This window comes from Sphaeramia orbicularis, chromosome 3 (assembly GCF_902148855.1).
Source record: "Sphaeramia orbicularis chromosome 3, fSphaOr1.1, whole genome shotgun sequence".
In the NCBI taxonomy this organism is placed as follows: Eukaryota; Metazoa; Chordata; class Actinopteri; order Kurtiformes; family Apogonidae; genus Sphaeramia; species Sphaeramia orbicularis.
The window spans coordinates 26,010,490-26,030,794 of record NC_043959.1 but is presented as its reverse complement, the minus strand read 5'-3'; the positions used below and the strand labels follow the sequence as shown (position 1 = coordinate 26,030,794).

General features: G+C 35.1%; 1 protein-coding gene across 2 annotated transcripts in view; it reads left to right on the top strand.

Annotated features, from left to right (window-relative positions):
- The window catches only part of cemip (cell migration inducing hyaluronidase 1), a 208,124-nt gene that overhangs the window by 102,029 nt on the left and 85,790 nt on the right, over positions 1-20,305 (top strand). For both annotated transcript variants that reach the window (XM_030127439.1, XM_030127447.1), the window contains exon 2: positions 5,617-5,802. In XM_030127439.1, the coding sequence (XP_029983299.1) occupies positions 5,751-5,802 (52 nt within the window). In that variant the 5' untranslated portion in view covers positions 5,617-5,750. The remainder of the gene's footprint in view (positions 1-5,616; positions 5,803-20,305) is intronic.

The following is a 20,305-nucleotide window of genomic DNA, read 5'->3' as shown; positions in this document are numbered from 1 at the left end:
TCAAAGGTAGATGTTTAACCTTCCAGTATACAGCTGAGCATATTATGCACACTTTGCACTTAATGTTATGAAAGGTCATATTTTTCACAATGTGTATAAGGTCAGAATTCAAAAGTTGTTCATTTTTGCATGATTTTTAATATTCTGACCCAGCCACTAAAATCAGTACATTGTAAACATTGGAAAATTACTACGTGAGCACCATTCTCTGAAGTGAGTAAAAAATGCACATTGGCACATTTTAGCATTTAACATTCGACATTTGACTGGGTTGTGACAGACCTAACACACAAAAACAATAATGCATATTAACCCGTATTGCTGTTAGTCACTGACATATGCCAGGATGGAAAAAGCCAAAAATAAGTACTCACATTTTTATATAGTATATTGGGAAAAAAAAGTTTTTTGTGTTTTTTTGCAGCAAAAAATATGGTTTGTTTACATTACAAACATGCCATTTAAAGGCTTAGGAATATGGCAGTTATTGAGTATTTTGTATTTTTGTTTGTGGCTCAAGTTGATGAAATATAAAAAAAGTAAAAAAGCTAAAAACAAGCTGCATTAAAAAAAAAACATTGAGATATGCCAGGGTGAAAAAATGTTTTAAAAAAATTATAAATCCAATTTTTATGAGTTAGGTAGGTAGGTAAGTAGGTAGGTAGGTAGGTAGATAGATAGATAGATAGATAGATAGATAGATAGATAGGGTTTTTTGCATCAGAAATTTAAAGGGTTAAAAAAATATGACAGTTATTGAGTGTTTGATATTTTTGTTTATAGCTGAAGTTGATGAAATACCAAAAAAAAAAAAAAAAAAGTTAAAAACAAACTGTATGGAAAAAATCATTGACATATGCCAGGGTGCAAAAAAAAAAAAAAAAGAATCCAATTTTTATGTAGTATATTTAAAAAATAAATAAATGAATAAATGTGTGTGTATATATATATATATATATATATATATATATATATATATATATATATATATATATATATATATATATATATATATATATACACACACACACACACACACACATATATATATATATATATATATATATATATGTGTGTGTGTGTGTGTGTATATTGTGTTTTTTGAATCAAAAATTTAAAGAGTTAAATATGTGACAGTTATTGAGTATTTGATATTTTTGTTTAAGGCTCAAGTTGATGAAATACCAAAAAAATACCCCCCCCCCCCCCCCCCCAAAAAAAAAAAAAAAAAAAAAAAAAAAAGCTAAAAACAAAACGTACAAAAAAAATCTTTGACATATGCCAGGGTGCAAATTTTTTTTTTTAAAAATTATAATCCAATTTTTATGTTGTATATTTAAAAAAATATGTTATTTTTTATTGTTAAAAAATTTAAAGGGTTAAAAGAAAAGGACAGATATTGGGTGTTTGATATTTTTGTTTATGGCTCAAGTTGATGAAATACCAAAAAACATAAAAAGTAAAAACAAATTGTATGAGAAACATGGTGACGTTAGCACTGCACTGCACAGATTACGCTCTTCTGGTGATTAGGAAGGGCATCTCTGGGCAGGATACCGGAGGGTTAATTAAACCCGGCGTGTCCGTTCTACTGCTGAACTCATCAAATGTACAGTAACAGCAGAAGGTTCTCACTATATTTGCTAAAACAGGCACTTTACCAGCAAGAAAAACTGGAAATCTTTCACTTTCTCGTCAGCTTAGGGATTAATGTGCTGCTCGAACAGTTAATCATGTGATTCCGATAGGTGGAGGGGATTACCTGGAGGAAATGTTTACCACAGATTACTACAGCTGTGACCGGGAGCATATGCAGAACTCTGGACTGCCATTAGAGCTGAAGAGTTACAGAAAAACAGGAGGAAAGTGGAGCAGACAGTGGATGTAAAGCCTGGTACAGACCTGTCACCTCTCCTCAAACACCACAGTAATTACACTATAAAATAAGTGATGATTAATTATTGTAACGCTCCTTCAGGCCCACAGCTTCCCACTGAGCTCCACACGACACCGAGAGCTAATTAAATCTAATCAAAGCTCCAGGATGATGCGGCGTTGCACTGTTCAGAAGAGTTTCTGGAGGTCATGCATTAGTGGGAGAATCAAACTACCTTCAGACCAGTTAATGCGCTTTAAACATCATTTAGGCTTAGAGTGACTAATTAAAAATGTCACGTCTCAGTTGAGTAGCAGCCGAGTGGTCGACGTTAGAGTTAGAGTCACTGTTTGACCGCAGAGGACAAGCCCCGCCCCTTCTATTGTGGGTATAAATATACAAGTCAGTGGAAGAAATGACTTTGTTTGGATTCCATGTGAATTGTGTTGTTATTTACATGTGTTTCTGAGTTTAAAGTATAATTTTGGTGGTCGAGGAATTCACAGTTTGTGGTAAAGAACCGTAAAGTTTAATGTAAATGGCGTAATGTGTCATTTACTTTAATGTAAAGATGGTAAAATATTGTTTCCTTTAGTGTTAAGACGGTAAAGTACTGTTTAGTTTAACATAAAGACAATAAAATATTGTTTAGTTTATTGTAAAAATGGTTAAGTATTATTTAGTTTAAGGTAAACCTGGTAAAATACTGTTTCCTTTAGCGTAAAGAATAGTTTTAAGTAAAGACAGTTAAGTTCCTCCTATTTTAGTTTAACGTAAAGACGGTAAAATATGGTTTCATTTAGGGTAAAGATTGTAAAGTACCGTTTGATTTCCGGTAGAGACGGTTAAAAAATTGTTTAGTTAATATAAAGATGGTAACGTATTATTTAGTTTAAGATAAAGATGGTAAAATACTGTTTCCTTTAGCGTAGAGATGGTAAAGTATAGTTTAGTTTTAGGTAAACACAATAAAGTTCCTCCTATTTTAGTTTAACGTAAAGATGGTAAAATACGATTTCATTTAGCGTAAAGATTGTAAAGCACCATTTAATTTAAGGTAAATACGGTAAAAAATTGTTTAGTTAAACATAAAGATGGTAACGTATTATTTAGATTAAGGTAAATCTGGTAAAATACTGTTTCCTTTAGTGTAAAGATGGTGAAGTTAAGTTTAAGGTCAAGACAATGAACTTCCTCCTATTTTAGTTTAATGTAAATACGGTAAAATACGGTTTCATTTAGCATAAAGATTGTAAAGTACCGTTTGATTTGAGGTAGAGACGGTAAAAAATTGTTTAGTTAAATATAAAGACGGTAACGTATTATTTAGTTTAAGATAAACCTGGTAAAATACTGTTTCCTTTAGCGTAAAGATGGTAAAGTATAGTTTAGTTCAAGGTAAAAACAATAAAGTTCCTCCTATTTTAGTTTAACGTAAAGATGGTAAAATACGATTTCATTTAGCGTAAAGATTGTAAAGCACCATTTAATTTAAGGTAAATACGGTAAAAAATTGTTTAGTTAAACATAAAGATGGTAACGTATTATTTAGTTTAAGATAAAGATGGTAAAGTATTATCTAGTTTAAGGTAAATCTGGTAAAATACTGTTTCCTTTAGTGTAAAGATGGTAAAGTTTAGTTTAAGGTCAAGACAATGAAGTTCTTCCTATTTTAGTTTAACGTAAAGACGGTAAAATATGGTTTCATTTAGCGTAAAGATTTTAAGGCACCATTTAATTTAAGGTAAATACGGTAAAAAATGGGTCAGTTAAATATAAAGACGGTAAAGTATTATTTAGTTCAAAGTAAAGAGTGTAAGGTACCGTTTATTTTGACGTAAAGACGGTAAAGTATCTTTTCATTCGCCGTAAAAACAGTAAATTACTGTTTATTTTTAAATATTTTAATGAACTGCATCTTTCATCTCTTTCATTACATGTCATCAACACCTACACACAATCAACACATTTAGTTCTTGGAGAATGTTTCCTAATCACAGTGAAGCTCAGACATCTCTGAACGTTACCATGACAACACTTTAAGGCACTTTTGTTATTTCATCTATATTCTGATTGGTCATTGGTTTGTTAATGTGACGTCTACAGCTGTGTTCTGATTGGTCATTGGTTCGTTAATGTGATGTCTACAGCTGTGTTCTGATTGGTCGTTAGTACGTTAATGTGATGTCTACAGCTGTGTTCTGATTGGTCATTGGTTGGTTAATGTGACGTCTACAGCTGTGTTCTGATTGGTCGTTAGTTCGTTAATGTGACGTCTACAGCTGTGTTCTGATTGGTCATTGGTTCGTTAATGTGACGTCTACAGCTGTGTTCTGATTGGTCAGTGGTTCGTTAATGTGACGTCTACAGCTGTGTTCTGATTGGTCGTTAGTTCGTTAATGTGACGTCTACAGCTGTGTTCTGATTGGTCATTGGTTCGTTAATGGGACGTCTACTGCTGTGTTCTGATTGGTCGTTGGTTCATTAATGTGACGTCTACAGCTGTGTTCTGATTGGTCATTGGTTCGTTAATGTGATGTCTACAGCTGTGTTCTGATTGGTCATTGGTTCATTAATGTGACGTCTACAGCTGTGTTCTGATTGGTCGTCGGTTCATTAATGTGACGTCTACAGCTGTGTTCCGATTGGTCATTGGTTCGTTAATGGGACGTCTACTGCTGTGTTCTGATTGGTCGTCGGTTCATTAATGTGACGTCTACAGCTGTGTTCTGATTGGTCGTCGGTTCATTAATGTGACGTCTACAGCTGTGTTCTGATTGGTCGTCGGTTCATTAATGTGACGTCTACAGCTGTGTTCCGATTGGTCATTGGTTCGTTAATGGGACGTCTACTGCTGTGTTCTGATTGGTCGTCGGTTCATTAATGTGACGTCTATAGCTGTGTTCTGATTGGTCGTCGGTTCATTAATGTGACGTCTACAGCTGTGTTCTGATTGGTCGTCGGTTCATTAATGTGACGTCTACAGCTGTGTTCCGATTGGTCATTGGTTCGTTAATGTGACGTCTACTGCTGTGTTCTGATTGGTCGTCGGTTCATTAATGTGACGTCTATAGCTGTGTTCTGATTGGTCGTCGGTTCATTAATGTGACGTCTACAGCTGTGTTCCGATTGGTCATTGGTTCGTTAATGGGACGTCTACTGCTGTGTTCTGATTGGTCGTCGGTTCATTAATGTGACGTCTATAGCTGTGTTCTGATTGGTCGTCGGTTCATTAATGTGACGTCTACAGCTGTGTTCTGATTGGTCATTGGTTCGTTAATGGGACGTCTACTGCTGTGTTCTGATTGGTCGTCGGTTCATTAATGTGACGTCTACCGGTGTGTTCTGATTGGTCATTGGTTCGTTAATGTGATGTCTACAGCTGTGTTCTGATTGGTCGTCGGTTCATTAATGTGACGTCTACAGCTGTGTTCTGATTGGTCGTTGGTTCATTAATGTGACGTCTATAGCTGTGTTCTGATTGGTCGTCGGTTCATTAATGTGACGTCTACAGCTGTGTTCTGATTGGTCGTCGGTTTGTTAATGTGACCTCTACAGCTGTGTTCTGATTGGTCGTCGGTTCATTAATGTGACGTCTACAGCTGTGTTCTGATTGGTCGTTGGTTCATTAATGTGACGTCTACAGCTGTGTTCTGATTGGTTGTTGGTGTGTGTTGTGTTTTGTTACTTCCTGCCAGGCCTGTCATGCTGAGCTTCTTCATTTCAATGTGATGTTTCAGGTTTCTTTGGCCGCCTCCCACTGTGAACTTGGATCTACCCCCTTGTAGCCTTGTAGCCTCACCCCCCACTGTGACGCCCACTGGGAGGTCTGGAGCTTCGCCTGACGGCCTGTGGTCAGCACTGGACGTCGGCCATGGACACATACGTGGTGTTTCTGACTCTGCTGCTGCCGAGCATCAGAGCAGGTAGGTTAAAGAAATAAAACATCAGCGTGTGATGTTTCTAATCCTGGTTCACATGACGACGCCTGGAACTGAAGTAATTTACAGCCAGAACAGTGTGGAAACAGAAGGGAACACAGACGACAAACAGCAAAACACCCATTTACATCATTCAGAACAGGAAATAAGAAAAGGAGATGATGGGTCATTCGGTTTGACACACAGATGGAAAATAACATTTAGTGTCATGTCTGGAGAGTACTATTTATTTTGGCTGAAAGAAGGTAAAGTACCAATTACTTTTGCATGAACACTGTAAATTACTGTTTGGTTTAGAATAAAGAGGATAAATTACAGTTTACTTTAGGGTAAAGACAGTAAAGTACCACTTACTTCAATGCAAAAATGGTAAATTACTTTTTACTTGAGCATAAAAATACTGAATTGTATTATTACCCCGCCCCCCCTGAAGGGGAGGCAAGGGGTAGTGTTTTTGGTTCAGTTTGTTTGTTAACACTCTAACAGCAAAACTATTGGTTGAATTCATACCAAATTGGGTTTATAGATTACCCAATTTGACCCAGAATGGATCTGATAACATTTTGAGAACAGTAGGTCAAAGTTCAAATTTTTTATGTATTTTTAATATCTTTTTTTTTCCCCCATTTACTAATAATGGGCGAAATTTCACATGTCTGTAGCAGCAAAACTATTGGTTGAATTCATACCAAATTAGGTTTATAGATTGCCGGTGACCCAGAATAGATCTGATTACATTTTGGGAACAGTAGGTCAAAGTTCAAATTTTTTATTTATTTTTAAAATCTTCCCATTTACTTATAATGGACGAAATATGTGCGAGGGGCAGGGTTTGTTGTGGCTGGAACCACTTGTTTAGTTTAACATAAAGAGTGTAAGGTACTGTTTATTTTGATGTAAAGAGAGTAAAGTATCTATTCATTCACCGTAAAGACAGTAAAGTATCGTTTATTGTTAAATATTTTAATGAACTACATCTTTCGTCTCTTTTGTTACAACACATTAACACAACACATTAAACTCATTCTTTGAGAAAGTTTGATAAACTTCCTGATCGCAGTGAAGCTCAGACATCTCTGAATGTTACCATGACGACACTTTAACCCTTTCATGCATGAATTATAACAACCTTCGTCAAGATTTTTTTCTTGAGTGTTTTTATTCCTCCTTAGGCATGAAAAAAAGGTGATCGAGTTTTTTTTTTTTTTCTTTCCATGGAGTTACATAATGTCCATGCATTTAATTTTTGAAGTAAAGAAACGTGATTAAAACCCAATATCAGAAAGTGAGATGAAAACAATGAAATAAAAACGTTTTAATGCTGCTAATCTGATGTTTTCTCACATTTTAACATATTCTAATGCTAGTTATTACTCACTTCATGGAGATAATATGCAAAAAAAAAAACCTTTTTGTCTAACAAATAACAACTGATTTACACTCAAATATGTTACTGGAGATCAGGTTTATCAAGAACAGCAAAGTTACAGTAATGGTATGAATTGCAGTGTATGGGATGATGTATAAGCGTCCACTTTGTCGGCTGATAAGGAATAAAAACAACAAAACCCACGAATAAACAAGAGAACAGCTGTAGAGTAACTGTCCACTGTAGTGATCACTATGCATGAAAGGGTTAAAGCCTTGTGTTTTTTCACTCTTTATGATTGCATGTTTTCAGTGTTTTATGACAAACTGTTTCTTGATTTGTAAAACTGTCTTACATTGACAAATATTTATAGTTTCACCGTTGACGACTGTACGTGTTTTTCCTGATGGCAGACCGGCAAAGGGGGCGGGGCTTCACCTCTCTATACTGTCAAAACTGTTATTTCTAAACCAATGATAATTTTAGGTGGTTTACGGTTGTGTTCTGATTGGTTGTTGGTTCCTTAATGTGACGTCTACGGCTGTGCTCTGTGTCTTAAAATGATAAATATCTGTAGTTTCACCCGCAGCAAATCTGCCAGTGTTGATTTTCTAGTGTTACTTGTATTTAACACCATTCAGAGTTAATATAACGTTTGATCCATAAAAACTAACACTCGCAGAGTCTGCTTGTGTCTTTGATGATGTCCTTTTTCGGGGTACATTTACCAGGTGTAAACCTTTCTAGGGCGACACGGTGGTGCAGTGGTTAGCACTCGTGCCTCACAGCAAGAAGGTCCTGGGTTCGATTCCAACACCAGTCGATGGGGTGGGACCTTTCTGTGTGGAGTTTGTATGTTCTCCCCGTCTCTGTGTGGGTTCTCTCCGGGTACTCCGGCTTCCTCCCACCATCCAAACACATGCACTGATAGGTTAATTGGTTAATCTAAATTGCCCATAGGTGTGAATGTGAGAGTGACTGTTTGTCTCTATATGTTCAGCCCTGCGATGAACTGGCGACTTGTCCAGGGTGTACCCGCCTTCGCCCCTATGTAGCTGGGATAGGCTCCAAGTGACCCCCGTGACCCTAGTGAGGATAAAGCAGGTTCAGAAAATGAATGAATGAATGAATTTACCAGGTGTTGAGGAGCATGATTGAACACCATAATGGGTGTTGATTTCTGGACAGAGCAACAGAGAAGACCAGTGTGCTCATGGACGTCATATGAGGCGTCGTATAAGTACCATTTTACTTCTGAAACAAGGCTGTTTATTAGGCTGGAAGTAGCTTTTCTGTCAGCTCTGTCAGTATCATAATGTGTATATTTCTGTTCGGACCTACTTGCTAACCATCTGCTAAAGTTAGCTCTTGCTGCAAACTTGGAACATCGAACATGCTGATTTTAGCTGGACGGCTTCTTGCATTGTAGTCTTTGGTAATTCATACAAGAGTTGAGAGTAAAGCTACTGAACAAATAGTAAGTGTCATGGTGCAGTCCTGCGTTGCCACAGACCCCTTCCCTCAACTTCACCTGCTGGCACCTGTCACACCTGGAGCACATCTGCATTAAGAGCCCTGTTAAAAAAAAAGTAAATACTTTTTTTTATTGCAGTACTTTTTGGAGTGATTATTGTACATGTGTGGTGGATGGTTAGACTTAACACTAACAGATTGCACATTTTTAACTCTAATAGTGTTAATCCCAGTTGACAATGTACACCTTATGAGTAGTATAGTAAACACTAGTTAAATTTACATTTAACACCACAGAATGTTACTTGAATACTGGTGCAGTGTTGAATAGTTAACTCTGTTGGTGTCACTAATTAATGAACTTTGAATGCTAATCTAGTGTTCTTTCATCTATTGTGGTGTTAGTATTTTACACTTAAAGAGTTTGTCTGAACACTGTCATAGTGTTAATTTAACACTTAACTGGTGGTTCCCATATAAACCCTGGCTCGGTGTTAATTTCAACTCTGAGGGTGTTAAATTTGCATTTTCAGATTTGCAGTGCTGTTTCACTTTCACCATAGGCAACTGTGCGTGTTTTTCCTGATGTCAGACTGATGATGGTCCAGCAAAGGAAAAAAAAAAGCTAAATTTCTGTTTACTTTAGCATAAAAATGTTGAATTGTCATTTAGTTTAAGGTAAAATGTCTGTTCATTTGAGGTGAATAATTCATTATTTGTATTCTGCATTATTGTGCATCCTCACATCAAGACGATAAAACATAGAAAGGATGAAAATCACATGACAAATGCAGGAAAAAGAAACCGATATTACAACTAACATAGAAGAGGACATTTCTTGTATGAAATAAAAGTTGAATAAGGCAAAAAGGATGAAACGACAAAAACACACACTGACTTTTTCAGCATTCAATCAACATATTGAAATTAATTTGACTTTTTATTTAACAAAATGAAACAAAAACTCTCAAACTCTGACTTTAAATTCAATATCCTGACGTCTGAATGACTTCTCGTCATCTTTAGTGTTGGACGTCGTGGACTTTCTGTTTTCATGACTTTTTTCTGTCTCGTCATCGTCCATGTTTCAGTCAATCATCGACCGTGAAGCATCTGATCCATATGTAAACACACCTGTCAGAATGCTGATGGATGAGTCCCTGAACGCAGCACGACGTCCACTGCTGCATTCTGGGTCCTGTCGTCAAGGTCTGAGCATGTGTGAACGTTTGGTGGAAGCACAGACTGGACGTTTACGGATCCAGAAAACTGATCTGAAATCAGCTGCATAATCATCATCAAAACCATCTGACACCGATGCAAATCCAGTAAATTCAGACATGTTTTATTCAGTTTTTATTCATTGTCTGATATTCTTCAGTCAGTGTTTCCTCTAGAATAAACACATGATGAACTCAGATTGGATTAGATTGATTAGATTTTACTCATTTTGTTCAGTATTTTATCCATTTTGTGATTAATTTGTTCATTTTATTGATTATTTTGTTGTTTTTTCTGTCTTTGGTCATTTTGTTGATTATTTTGTAAATTTTTACTCATTTTGTTTAGTATTTTTTCCATTTTATGATTAATTTGTGAGTTTTATTGATTTTTGTTGTTTTTTGGATCATTTTGTTCTTTTGGTGATTATCTTTGTTCATTTTGTTGATTTTTTTAAATTCATTTTTACTAACTTTGTTCAGTATTTTATCCATTTTGTGATTAAGTTATTCATTTTATTGATTATTTTGTTTATTTAGCTTTTCTGTCTGTTTTTGTTCATTTTGTTGATTATTTTGTACATTTTTACTCATTTTGTTTTGTATTTTTTTTTCCGTTTTGTGATTCATTTGTTAATTTTATTGATTTTGTTGTTTTTTGAATAATTTTTGTTCTTTTGTTACTTATTTTTGTTTATTTTGTTATTTTTTGTTTGTTTTAGTTAATTTTGTTGTTTATTTTGTTCATTGTTACTCATTTTGTACAGTATTTTATTAACTTTGTCATTAATTTGTTCATTTTATTGATTTTTTAGTTCTTTCTGTCATTGTGTTGATTATTTTGTTCAGTTTTTACTAACTTTGTTTATTATTTTATCCATTTTCTGATTAATTTGTTCATTTTATTGACTATGTTGTTTCTTTTGTTGTTTTTTTCCTGAGGATTTTTTTTTTTTTTTTTTTATCATTTTGTTGATTATTTTTGTTAATTTTGTTGATTATTTTTGTTCAGTTTATTCCAGGTATAAAGCCTCAGTGAATTAATGCCATAAATCTCATATTTGTCTGAACCAAACACCTAAAGTCATGTTCATTTTAAAGGGAGGTCACACTAAATACAACCACATTGGTTTATAGAACCAACATGAAAAGTGTTTCATTACTGTTTCAGCACTAAAAAAATACAGAAATACAGCGACATATTAAAACCTTTGTGCTTTAACTGCAAATGGGAATAAAATAAACCCAAACATTAAATGTGTGTAATAAATCATAAAAATCCCATCTGCGTTGAGTAGAGACAGTATTTTATCGTCTTCAGAGTTGAAGTGGATCATAAACGTGACCGTAAACATCAACTGCTTCCCGTGGAGTCGTTGATTTACTCTGGCATCGTATTAAATGAATGTTTAATGGCCTCATCGTTGAGGAATTAGTTCATTCTAAAGCAAACAGTGACAGATCTGACAATTAAGTCAAAGAAATGTGACAAAAGCAAACGTTGATGGAGACAGGCCTCACGTCGAGTCACATTAAATACGACATGAAGAGATGAAAACAGGTCAAATGTGGAGAATAAAAGACGTAAAACAGCGACAACATCCAGGACCTTCAACAATCAGCTGTTTAGGTTTGGTTTGTTTAAACCACAGATGTGAAAGTCAGATTCACGTTCCACTTTCAAACCAATATGATCTAAAACAAGTCAGATCAGTAAAAGAATATTTTAATAATGTAGAAATAATGACAACTACACACATTTCCTTTGGTTTTCAGTACAAAAATAGTAAAACTACTTCATGAAAATGCATAAATCTACAAAATAGCCTTTAAAAATGTGAATAACATGAAAAACCAGAATTTTTTTCAGAAAAATAAGTGTAATTTTAACAATACTCTGCCTCAGTTTGTCATTTACACATGTTCATTACAACTGACAGATCACAGTGGATCTACAAACACATAAAATATTTAGTAACAGGCAGAATATTGGAAAAATTACACTTATTTTTCAGGTTGTTCAGATTATTCACATTTGTGAATAACAAATGAAGGCATTTCCATGCAATTTTACTTTTTTAAACAAAGAAATACTTGTATTTGACATTATTTATATGTTATTATTATAGTATTTTACTGGTCTGATCCATTGATTTTTTTATTTATTTATTTATTTATTTATTTATTTATTTATTTAAATTTTTTATTCAGAACAGTCTCATAACATAATACACAGGACAACATTGGTACAAAGTACACTGTTCTTTTTTTTTTCTTGAAAAATAAAAAAAGGATGTCAATATTGCTCACTGAAAGGAAGAAAAATAAAGAGGAAAAAAGAAAAAAGGGGGTAATTTTTCAATCTTTGTTGCATGAATATTTTCACATAAACTTTGCAGTGTGAAACATAAGAGAAGAGTAAATTGTGAAGATCAGTGCTTTTCATGGTCATCTTACTTTGGAGAACAATAACATGAATAGTAATAAAGATTATATATGCAAACAAATATATTTGCATTTATTTACACACACTCACATTCATCTACATGTATAAATGATTATGGACATGTCCATGAAGCACACATGAAAAAAAAGGAGTAATAAATAAAGTAAATAAGTAAGTAAATGGATAATAATAATGATATTAACAAATATACATATAGCCAACCACACTTCTAGGAAATAAGACAAAGGAAAATATATATAAATACATATTTACACACATGGTAGTATTAATAATCATAATACAAAGAGAAAAAAAATTTGAAGGAGCTTAACAGTGCACATGTGCATTGAGTATTTGGATATTCAAATATAAAAGGTAACTATGAACATAAGAGTAGCACAATAAAAAAAAAAAAAACCCTTGAGGGAAGAAAGTTAGTACCATCTTCCATGTTCAGTCAAAGTCAGATTTGCTAAAGTTATATACGTAATCCATGATCCATTGAATTTTTAATATCGTCAGTGCAATTTTGGTATTTCACTAATTCTTCCCAGGGGCCAGATTGGACCCCTTAGCGGCCAGTTTTGGTCCATAGACCGTATGTTTGACACCCCTGGTCTAGGCGCTGTGTGTGATTGGTTCATTTCCTCCCGTCTTCTGCTGTTCTGTCCTTACTGAACTTCTAAACCTCAGAAGGAGATGAGGTAGAAACTGAAAGTCCTGATCTATGAATGAACACGAGGAACAGCAGAGTCAGATGTGGGTTCTGGTCCAGGATCACAGTCCACAACACCATCCAGTCCTGAGACCAGACCCTCTACCTGAATCTAACGAAGTCCATGGTTTGAGGACGAACAGAATGCTCCGTATTCGTCTGCGTCTTTAACGTGGAACATAAATGGGCTTTTATTCATGTGTTTTCTCTCTGTCTTTCTTCTTTTCACCCTCTGTCTGTTCTTTTCCCAACACTATCAACATTGTTTTTCACAAATGAGTTTCAGACCATGATTAAACTCCTAATGACTATATTTACACACGCAAAACAATTTGCTTTTCTCTCGATATTGGAACAAACAAACCCCTAATAATCTGTTTAATTCCATCAAATGCATTTGGAAAACCCTGTCAGTCTCCTCTGTTGTTATGGAGACGGACACTGAGCGTCAAAACCTGCACTAAAACGACCAAATCAGTCGCACAATGATGCAAAATAACAAAATAATGGACAATTCAGCCCAGATCTATTAAAACTAAAACCTGTTTGGAAAATGTAGGAGCAGAAAGACCAGATAATGGGGTTAAAATGAAGGAGTTAAAGCTAAATAACTCCTTCCTCGGGTTAGAATCTGTACAAAACTGGGACACAAACAGAGTATTGTGAGATGTGTAAATAATCTGGTCTGGTTTGTTGGTGTCATGTGTCCATGAAGCGTCTGATTTACTTAGTTGTGCGTCACTGGGATGGACGGTGTTGGGTTGGGTTTGTGGTCAACGTAATCCCACTGAACATCTGGCATCACTTAACGTCATATTTCACGCCTGGTTTCGTCTCCATCTTCGTATTCGGATGTTTTAATTGTTCAGAGACATGTTTCTTTTTGGCTGTTTTTATTAGACTGTGGTGAAAATGTGTTTGTGTATTAATGTGGAGGTTGGACTGAGGAGGATTTATGGTTCTGAGGGATCAGATGTTTCACTGAAGAAACAATAGGAAGGAGGTCAGCCCCTTTCTCAGTGTTTTTTGACTGGTGGGGTGGGGGCAGTGTTTCATGAGGTGGGGTGTGGTTTAATGATACTGATGATTAGGGGTGTGTATTAGCAAGAATCTGGCAATATGATACAAATCACAATACTAGGATCACGATACGATATATCACGATATATCATAAAAAAAGGCCTTTTTTTTGTTTGTTCCTTTTTTTAAATGGTTATTTCCTTGAAGAATTGAATTACACCAGAAATATGCACAAATACTAAACACATTTTTATTTGATCACAACAGGATCTAAAACTATATCACAACATTTTCATGTATTAAAACTTAAATTATGTTTTACAGACATTACAGTTTAAGATCCAGTTCAAATGTTCATATTCTATTAGTTCAGAACTAACATCAGAACATTATTTTTGTGCAATCCCAACAAAGGAACTAACATTATTTAATAAAAGAGTGTTAAATAATAATAAACTAGAAGCACTCGGAGAGCGCAGACCTCCGCCAAGGCTGATCAGTGCCCCCCCCCCCATGGGCCCCCCCACGCCAAGGAGGTTATGTTTTGCCAGGGTTTGTTTGTCTGTCTGTTTGTTTGTTTGTCTGTCCGTTAGTGTGCAACATAACTCAAAAAGTTATGGACAGATTTTGATGAAATTTTCTGGTCTGCACCCCCCCCCCGTGGGCCCCCCCACCCCCGATCACCACCAAAATTTAATCATTTCTTCTTTATCCCATTTCCAACAAACCCTGAAAATTTCATCAAAATCTGTCCATAACTTTTTGAGTTATGTTGCACACTAACGGACAGACAAACAGACAAACAGACAAACAAACAAACCCTGGCAAAAACATAACCTCCTTGGCGGAGGTAATAAAACACAAACAAAAAAGAAAAACAAAAATGAACCTCCACAATATCTGCATTTGAATAAATACCTAAAAATATCGATACAGTACTTTTTAATATCGATACAGTATTGTGAAATGAAATATCAGGATATATTGCAGAACCAATATTTTCTTACACCCCTACTGATGATCATAGTGTCTCCATCTGATTTTGATTCCACCTGCACATGCACCTTCTACTGTATTTTACTGTGTTCATTTGTAGTTGACCTTCAACGCATCCTCCTCCATTTAGTAACAGGCAGAATATTAACATTTTGGAGATTGGAGTTTGGAACTATAATGAGTTTGACACAAGCGATTGTTAATATATTCAGTGTAATTTGACCCTGTGGACCCTTTGGTGGCTGTTTTTTTGTTGTTTTTTTTTTATAGAAGAAAGTGTTGTACTTTGTAAATATTGCACTTAGCTCCATGTTGTTATTTGTCTACAGTACATTTGTAATGTAATGTTGGGGGAAATAGACAGTAGAAATTGTTTGACTGTAGAAAAAAAACAGACAAACTGGTAAAAAAAAAAAAATGTCTCGTTTGAGACTTGTGTAATACATGTTTCCCATTTCACCCCTTAGCTGTAGAATTGTTTTAATGACCTTATTTTTTTTTTTTTAAATATTACATCAATCAAATTTAACTTGTTACTTGAATAAAAAACAAGCCAAAAAATGACACACTTTTACAAATGCAATACAATATATACTCAATTTCTGAGTCCAACAAAATAAAACTTGTAATGTTACAAAAATGCCCTCAGCATCGGTCAGTGTTAAGTATGAAAACAAAGGAGGGAATGTAATTTCTCTAAGTTTTAAATAAATCTTTTTTGTGAATCATTCTGCAGTTTCTTGTCCAAATGAGTTCTGGTTTTCTTCGCTATATCTTTATGCAAATTGAAAGTCATGAAATGCCAGTGCTTTAGTCCTGTTATATTTGATTCAATACGTGATCTGCAATATTTCACACTGGTTTTAGACCACAGGCTCCTGTTTTAATGGGGTCATATTTTGCTAAACCCACTTTTATTAGTCTTTGGTACATTTATTTGTGTATTTGGACTCTAACAGTTGAAAAAGTTTGAATTTTAACCCTCCAGGTGCTGCAAAGTGATCTTTATATTCATTTTGGCAAACATCGAGTGGATTTCTACAACCTGTTTTTATTTCATCTTAATTTGTTACGTTTACAACTACTTACCAGAATCAGAATCAGTTTATTTGCCATTTGCAGAAAAACAGTATTGGAAAGGAGTTGCAAGAGCTCAGCATAAAAATACATTAAAGACAATACAAGGTAAAAAAAAAAAAAACAATGAAAAATTACATGAATAAGAGTAATAAAAAGACAGGTGCCCCTGTAGATCAACTGAAACTCACTTTGACAAAGCAGATAAATATAAAGTGCATTAATTATAGAGAAGTACAAAAATAAAACATACATCAAACATTGTTAAGTATGTGATATGGAGTTGTTAAGGCTATGCACAGCACTGGGAATGAAACTGTTGGCAGAAGTACGTCACAACATTTGCACATACAGTTTAAGGTCAAGACTTCTGACGAACATTTCTCAGAGTACGCCTAATTTGTTTGGCAGCAGCAGCGGTTGTAGTAAAAACTGAAAATATGTCCAAACTTCGAGCTGATTTCCTAAAATGTCCATTTTAATTTTAATGTTTATTAGTTTATTAGTTGGTTTGATCCCCATTAGCTGCTGCACACCACAGCAGCTACTCTTCCTGGGGCCATTAACAACATAAAAACAAAGCAACTCACTCAACACACAGGATGTACATACACTCAACACAACAACACAAAAACCAAAAATCAACAACAGCACACAATACAAAACAATTACAATAACAATAATAATACCAACAACAGAAAAAAAAGAATATATAATAAACCCAAAAAACAAAAAAACAGCTCCACAACAAACAAAAGAAAAATAAACTGTCTAGATGATGTCACTACAGGATGTGCAATAGCTCAGTTATTCTTGGGTAAATATGACAATTCTCAACCTGTGCATGAAATGTGCATGTGCATTTAAAGGGCCAGCGCTCAAAACGACCTTTCTGGTGTCATTACTCAGAAAAAGGTTGAAGATGGACCTGTGGAGTTGAATTAATGAAGAATTCAGACCCAAGCAGAGCATTTACAGTTTATGTAGACCACAGGGAAATGTTTAAAAATGCAGAATTCCATTTTAAAAAACAAAATATCACTCCTTTAAGGTCTGAAGACTTTATTTTTTGTCTGGGACGGAATAAAATCTCTACATGGAACTGTAACTCTTTGTACCAAGATGATGATAATGATGATGATGATGATGATGATGAAGTTCCTCTTAACAGATGGCGGCGGTTGGAAACGATGACTTCAGCTGATTTTCTGACTGTTCTTTTAAAATCTGAACTGAATCTGTGCTGAATCCCACCTCCAGACACAAACAGCCGTCAATCAGCCTCAGCGAGAGGCGGCTGATTGCACAACGCCACCCATCAGTCTGCATTGCCCTCTGGGAAATCTACCGACGGTTCAGGTCCTCGACTCGTCAATGCCATTGATGGATCCATTAGTCTATGGAGACATGAGCCAACACCGGATTGGACTCAATGAGCACTTACACACTGTGTCTCAGTGCCATCCTGACAATAACAGACACTAAACTAAATGGATTTATCAATCACTCTTAGCCTTGGGCGAGCAATCCAATATTCCTGTGTGCTCCTTTATCCTCATTTAGATAGAACCGGAGAAAGTTACTGAGCAGACGAGGAAAATCAAACTCTCAGGAACAACAATAGAACTGATCTGATGAGTTCCACGGACTCACCCAGTTTACAGCATCATCTACTGTTCAGCATCTGTACAACGTCCTTCAGCGCCTCAGGAAGATGTTTGAGATGTTTGGACAAAAAAGGAATGAAATATAGAAGATAAGATAAGTTAAGGTAAGATGAGATAAGATACTATAAGATAAGACGAGATGAGATACTATAAGATAAGATGAGATGAGATAAGATACTATAAGATGAGATGAGATACTATAACATAAGATAAGATGAGATATGACACTATAAGATAAGATAAGATTAGATAAGATACTATAAGATAAGATGAGATAAGATGCTATAAGATAAGATGAGATAAGATACTATAAGATAAGATACTCATAAGATGAGATACTATAAGATAACATAAGATGAGATATGATACTATAAGATAAGGTAAGATGAGATAAGATGAGATGAGATAAGATACTATAAGATAAGATGAGATGAGATAAGATACTATAAGATACTCTAAGATAAGACAAGATGAGATATGATACTATAAGATAAGATAAGATGAGATAAGATAAGATATGCCTTTATTAGTCCCGCAAGGGGAAATTCCAGATTTACAGAAGGAAAGCACAAAAGCACACATGAGCAAAAGAAAGTGCAAAATCAAGTATAAAGACAAATTAAAAAATCTATATATACTGTTGACAGCTGTGCACATGCTGATCATGCCACAGGCTGCATAGAGATAGAAGAGATGGTGTAGTCATTAGACTGGGTACTACTGGAGCTAGATTTTCTGTTTCATGTCATTCCTGATACATCTCTGAGGATAGATAGATAGATAGATAGATAGATAGATAGATAGATAGATAGATAGATAGATAGATAGATAGATAGATAGATAGATAGATAGATAGATAGATAGATACATAGATCATTTATTTTGAGCATGTGAAAGTGGAGGGAAGAAAAGACCAGAAAAACCTCCCGTTGTGACGTTTGCTGATTCAGTCCATGAACTGAACCGTCAGATCGGATTGGACACATCAGCTCCGTTAGCCTGGAATCACAGCGTCAGCGTCTGTTTGTTGAGTCGTTTCTCGTCTGTTAAATAAACTCGACGGTCCAACGTTCAGATCTGTCAGTTTCACTTCAGTGTCTTCAGTTTCCTCAAATGGCAGCACTGTCGAGATAAAGGTCATACAAGTTCAACTCCCACAAAACCCATATGGATTCACTTCGCCTTCGCCTTCGCCAACACATCGACTCATCAGGACCATTTTACCCTCATTTCACCTCGGCTTCAGTTCAACCGGTCATCGTTATTTCAACGCCAACATGTTCTACTAAAGTATTTATTTCTTTTTCCACTACTGTACTGTACAAATCCATGTCGGATGTGTGTTTCCAACACAAAAACCTGATTCATTTTCTTTTTTCCCTCTTCCTCTGGTTGGATGGTCATTGTTTAATTGAGGCTGTGATTAACTCTACAGTCGCAGAAAACATTATTAGACCATCAAAAGTCATCAAAAACAATGGTTATGCAATCAAGTACTAACTCCTGTGTGTATCATGTGACTAAAACAGAAAAGAAAACATGGAATGCCTAAAAGTACTGTTTTTGTCAGTACAATGCCATAGATATTGATGTAAGAACTGAAGTGATTTTGGTTATTATCAAGAAAACATGGAAAATGGATAGATATCAGCTCTGAAATTAAACTCTTATGAGCTATTTTTGTTGTTATCATTATATTTGTCCAAACAAGTGTACCTTTTGTTGTACCAGGCGTTAAAATGAACAAGAAATTGAAGAAAACAAGGATGGTCTAATATTTTTTAACACGACTGTATAATGTCAGGATTGGATTGGATTAAATAAGTGTTTACATGCTCACTCCTTTACAGATGTGTAGGTAACACTACAGTTATATTAAATATTTCTCTTTTGTAATAGGATAAATTCCCTCAGTAGGTCACCAACCAATAGGTCATGAGCTGTTGTAAAGCCGCCGTGTCCAGCGTCGTCTTCATCATCGTTTTCCTCTTCATTGTCTCCGTTAGCAGTTTCCCCAAGCATCTTCTCTGGCGAAACTAGTGATTTGGTTAATTTCAAATGTTTTATGTAGGTTCCTTGGGACAATGTCTACGAAGTTTGTTCACAATTTTGAGAAATTTAGATTTTTTTTTTTAATGAATTTTTGAAATACTAAACATTTGCCTTCACTTATAATGGTCCATATTTTAATGCTTTATAACATGGAAATGGTTACAGATATCAATATAGGTACTACTGAGTACTGCTAGAAAGTCATATATGGATTTTCATGTAATTAGTTCAGTTCTCCTCCAGTGAAAGAACCACCCACTTGTAGTGGGAGGTTGATCTCCTGCATCCAGACCACAGGACTCTAACATAGAGACAGAACCTAATAACCTCACACATTCACCTGAGTATTGATTCTTGTGGAACATGATGGTGAGATAGAGGGACATTGGTCCTATTTTTTGTTTTGGTTGTTTTCTGTTGTTAACTTGCTTTGTTGGTGGTTTTATTGTGATT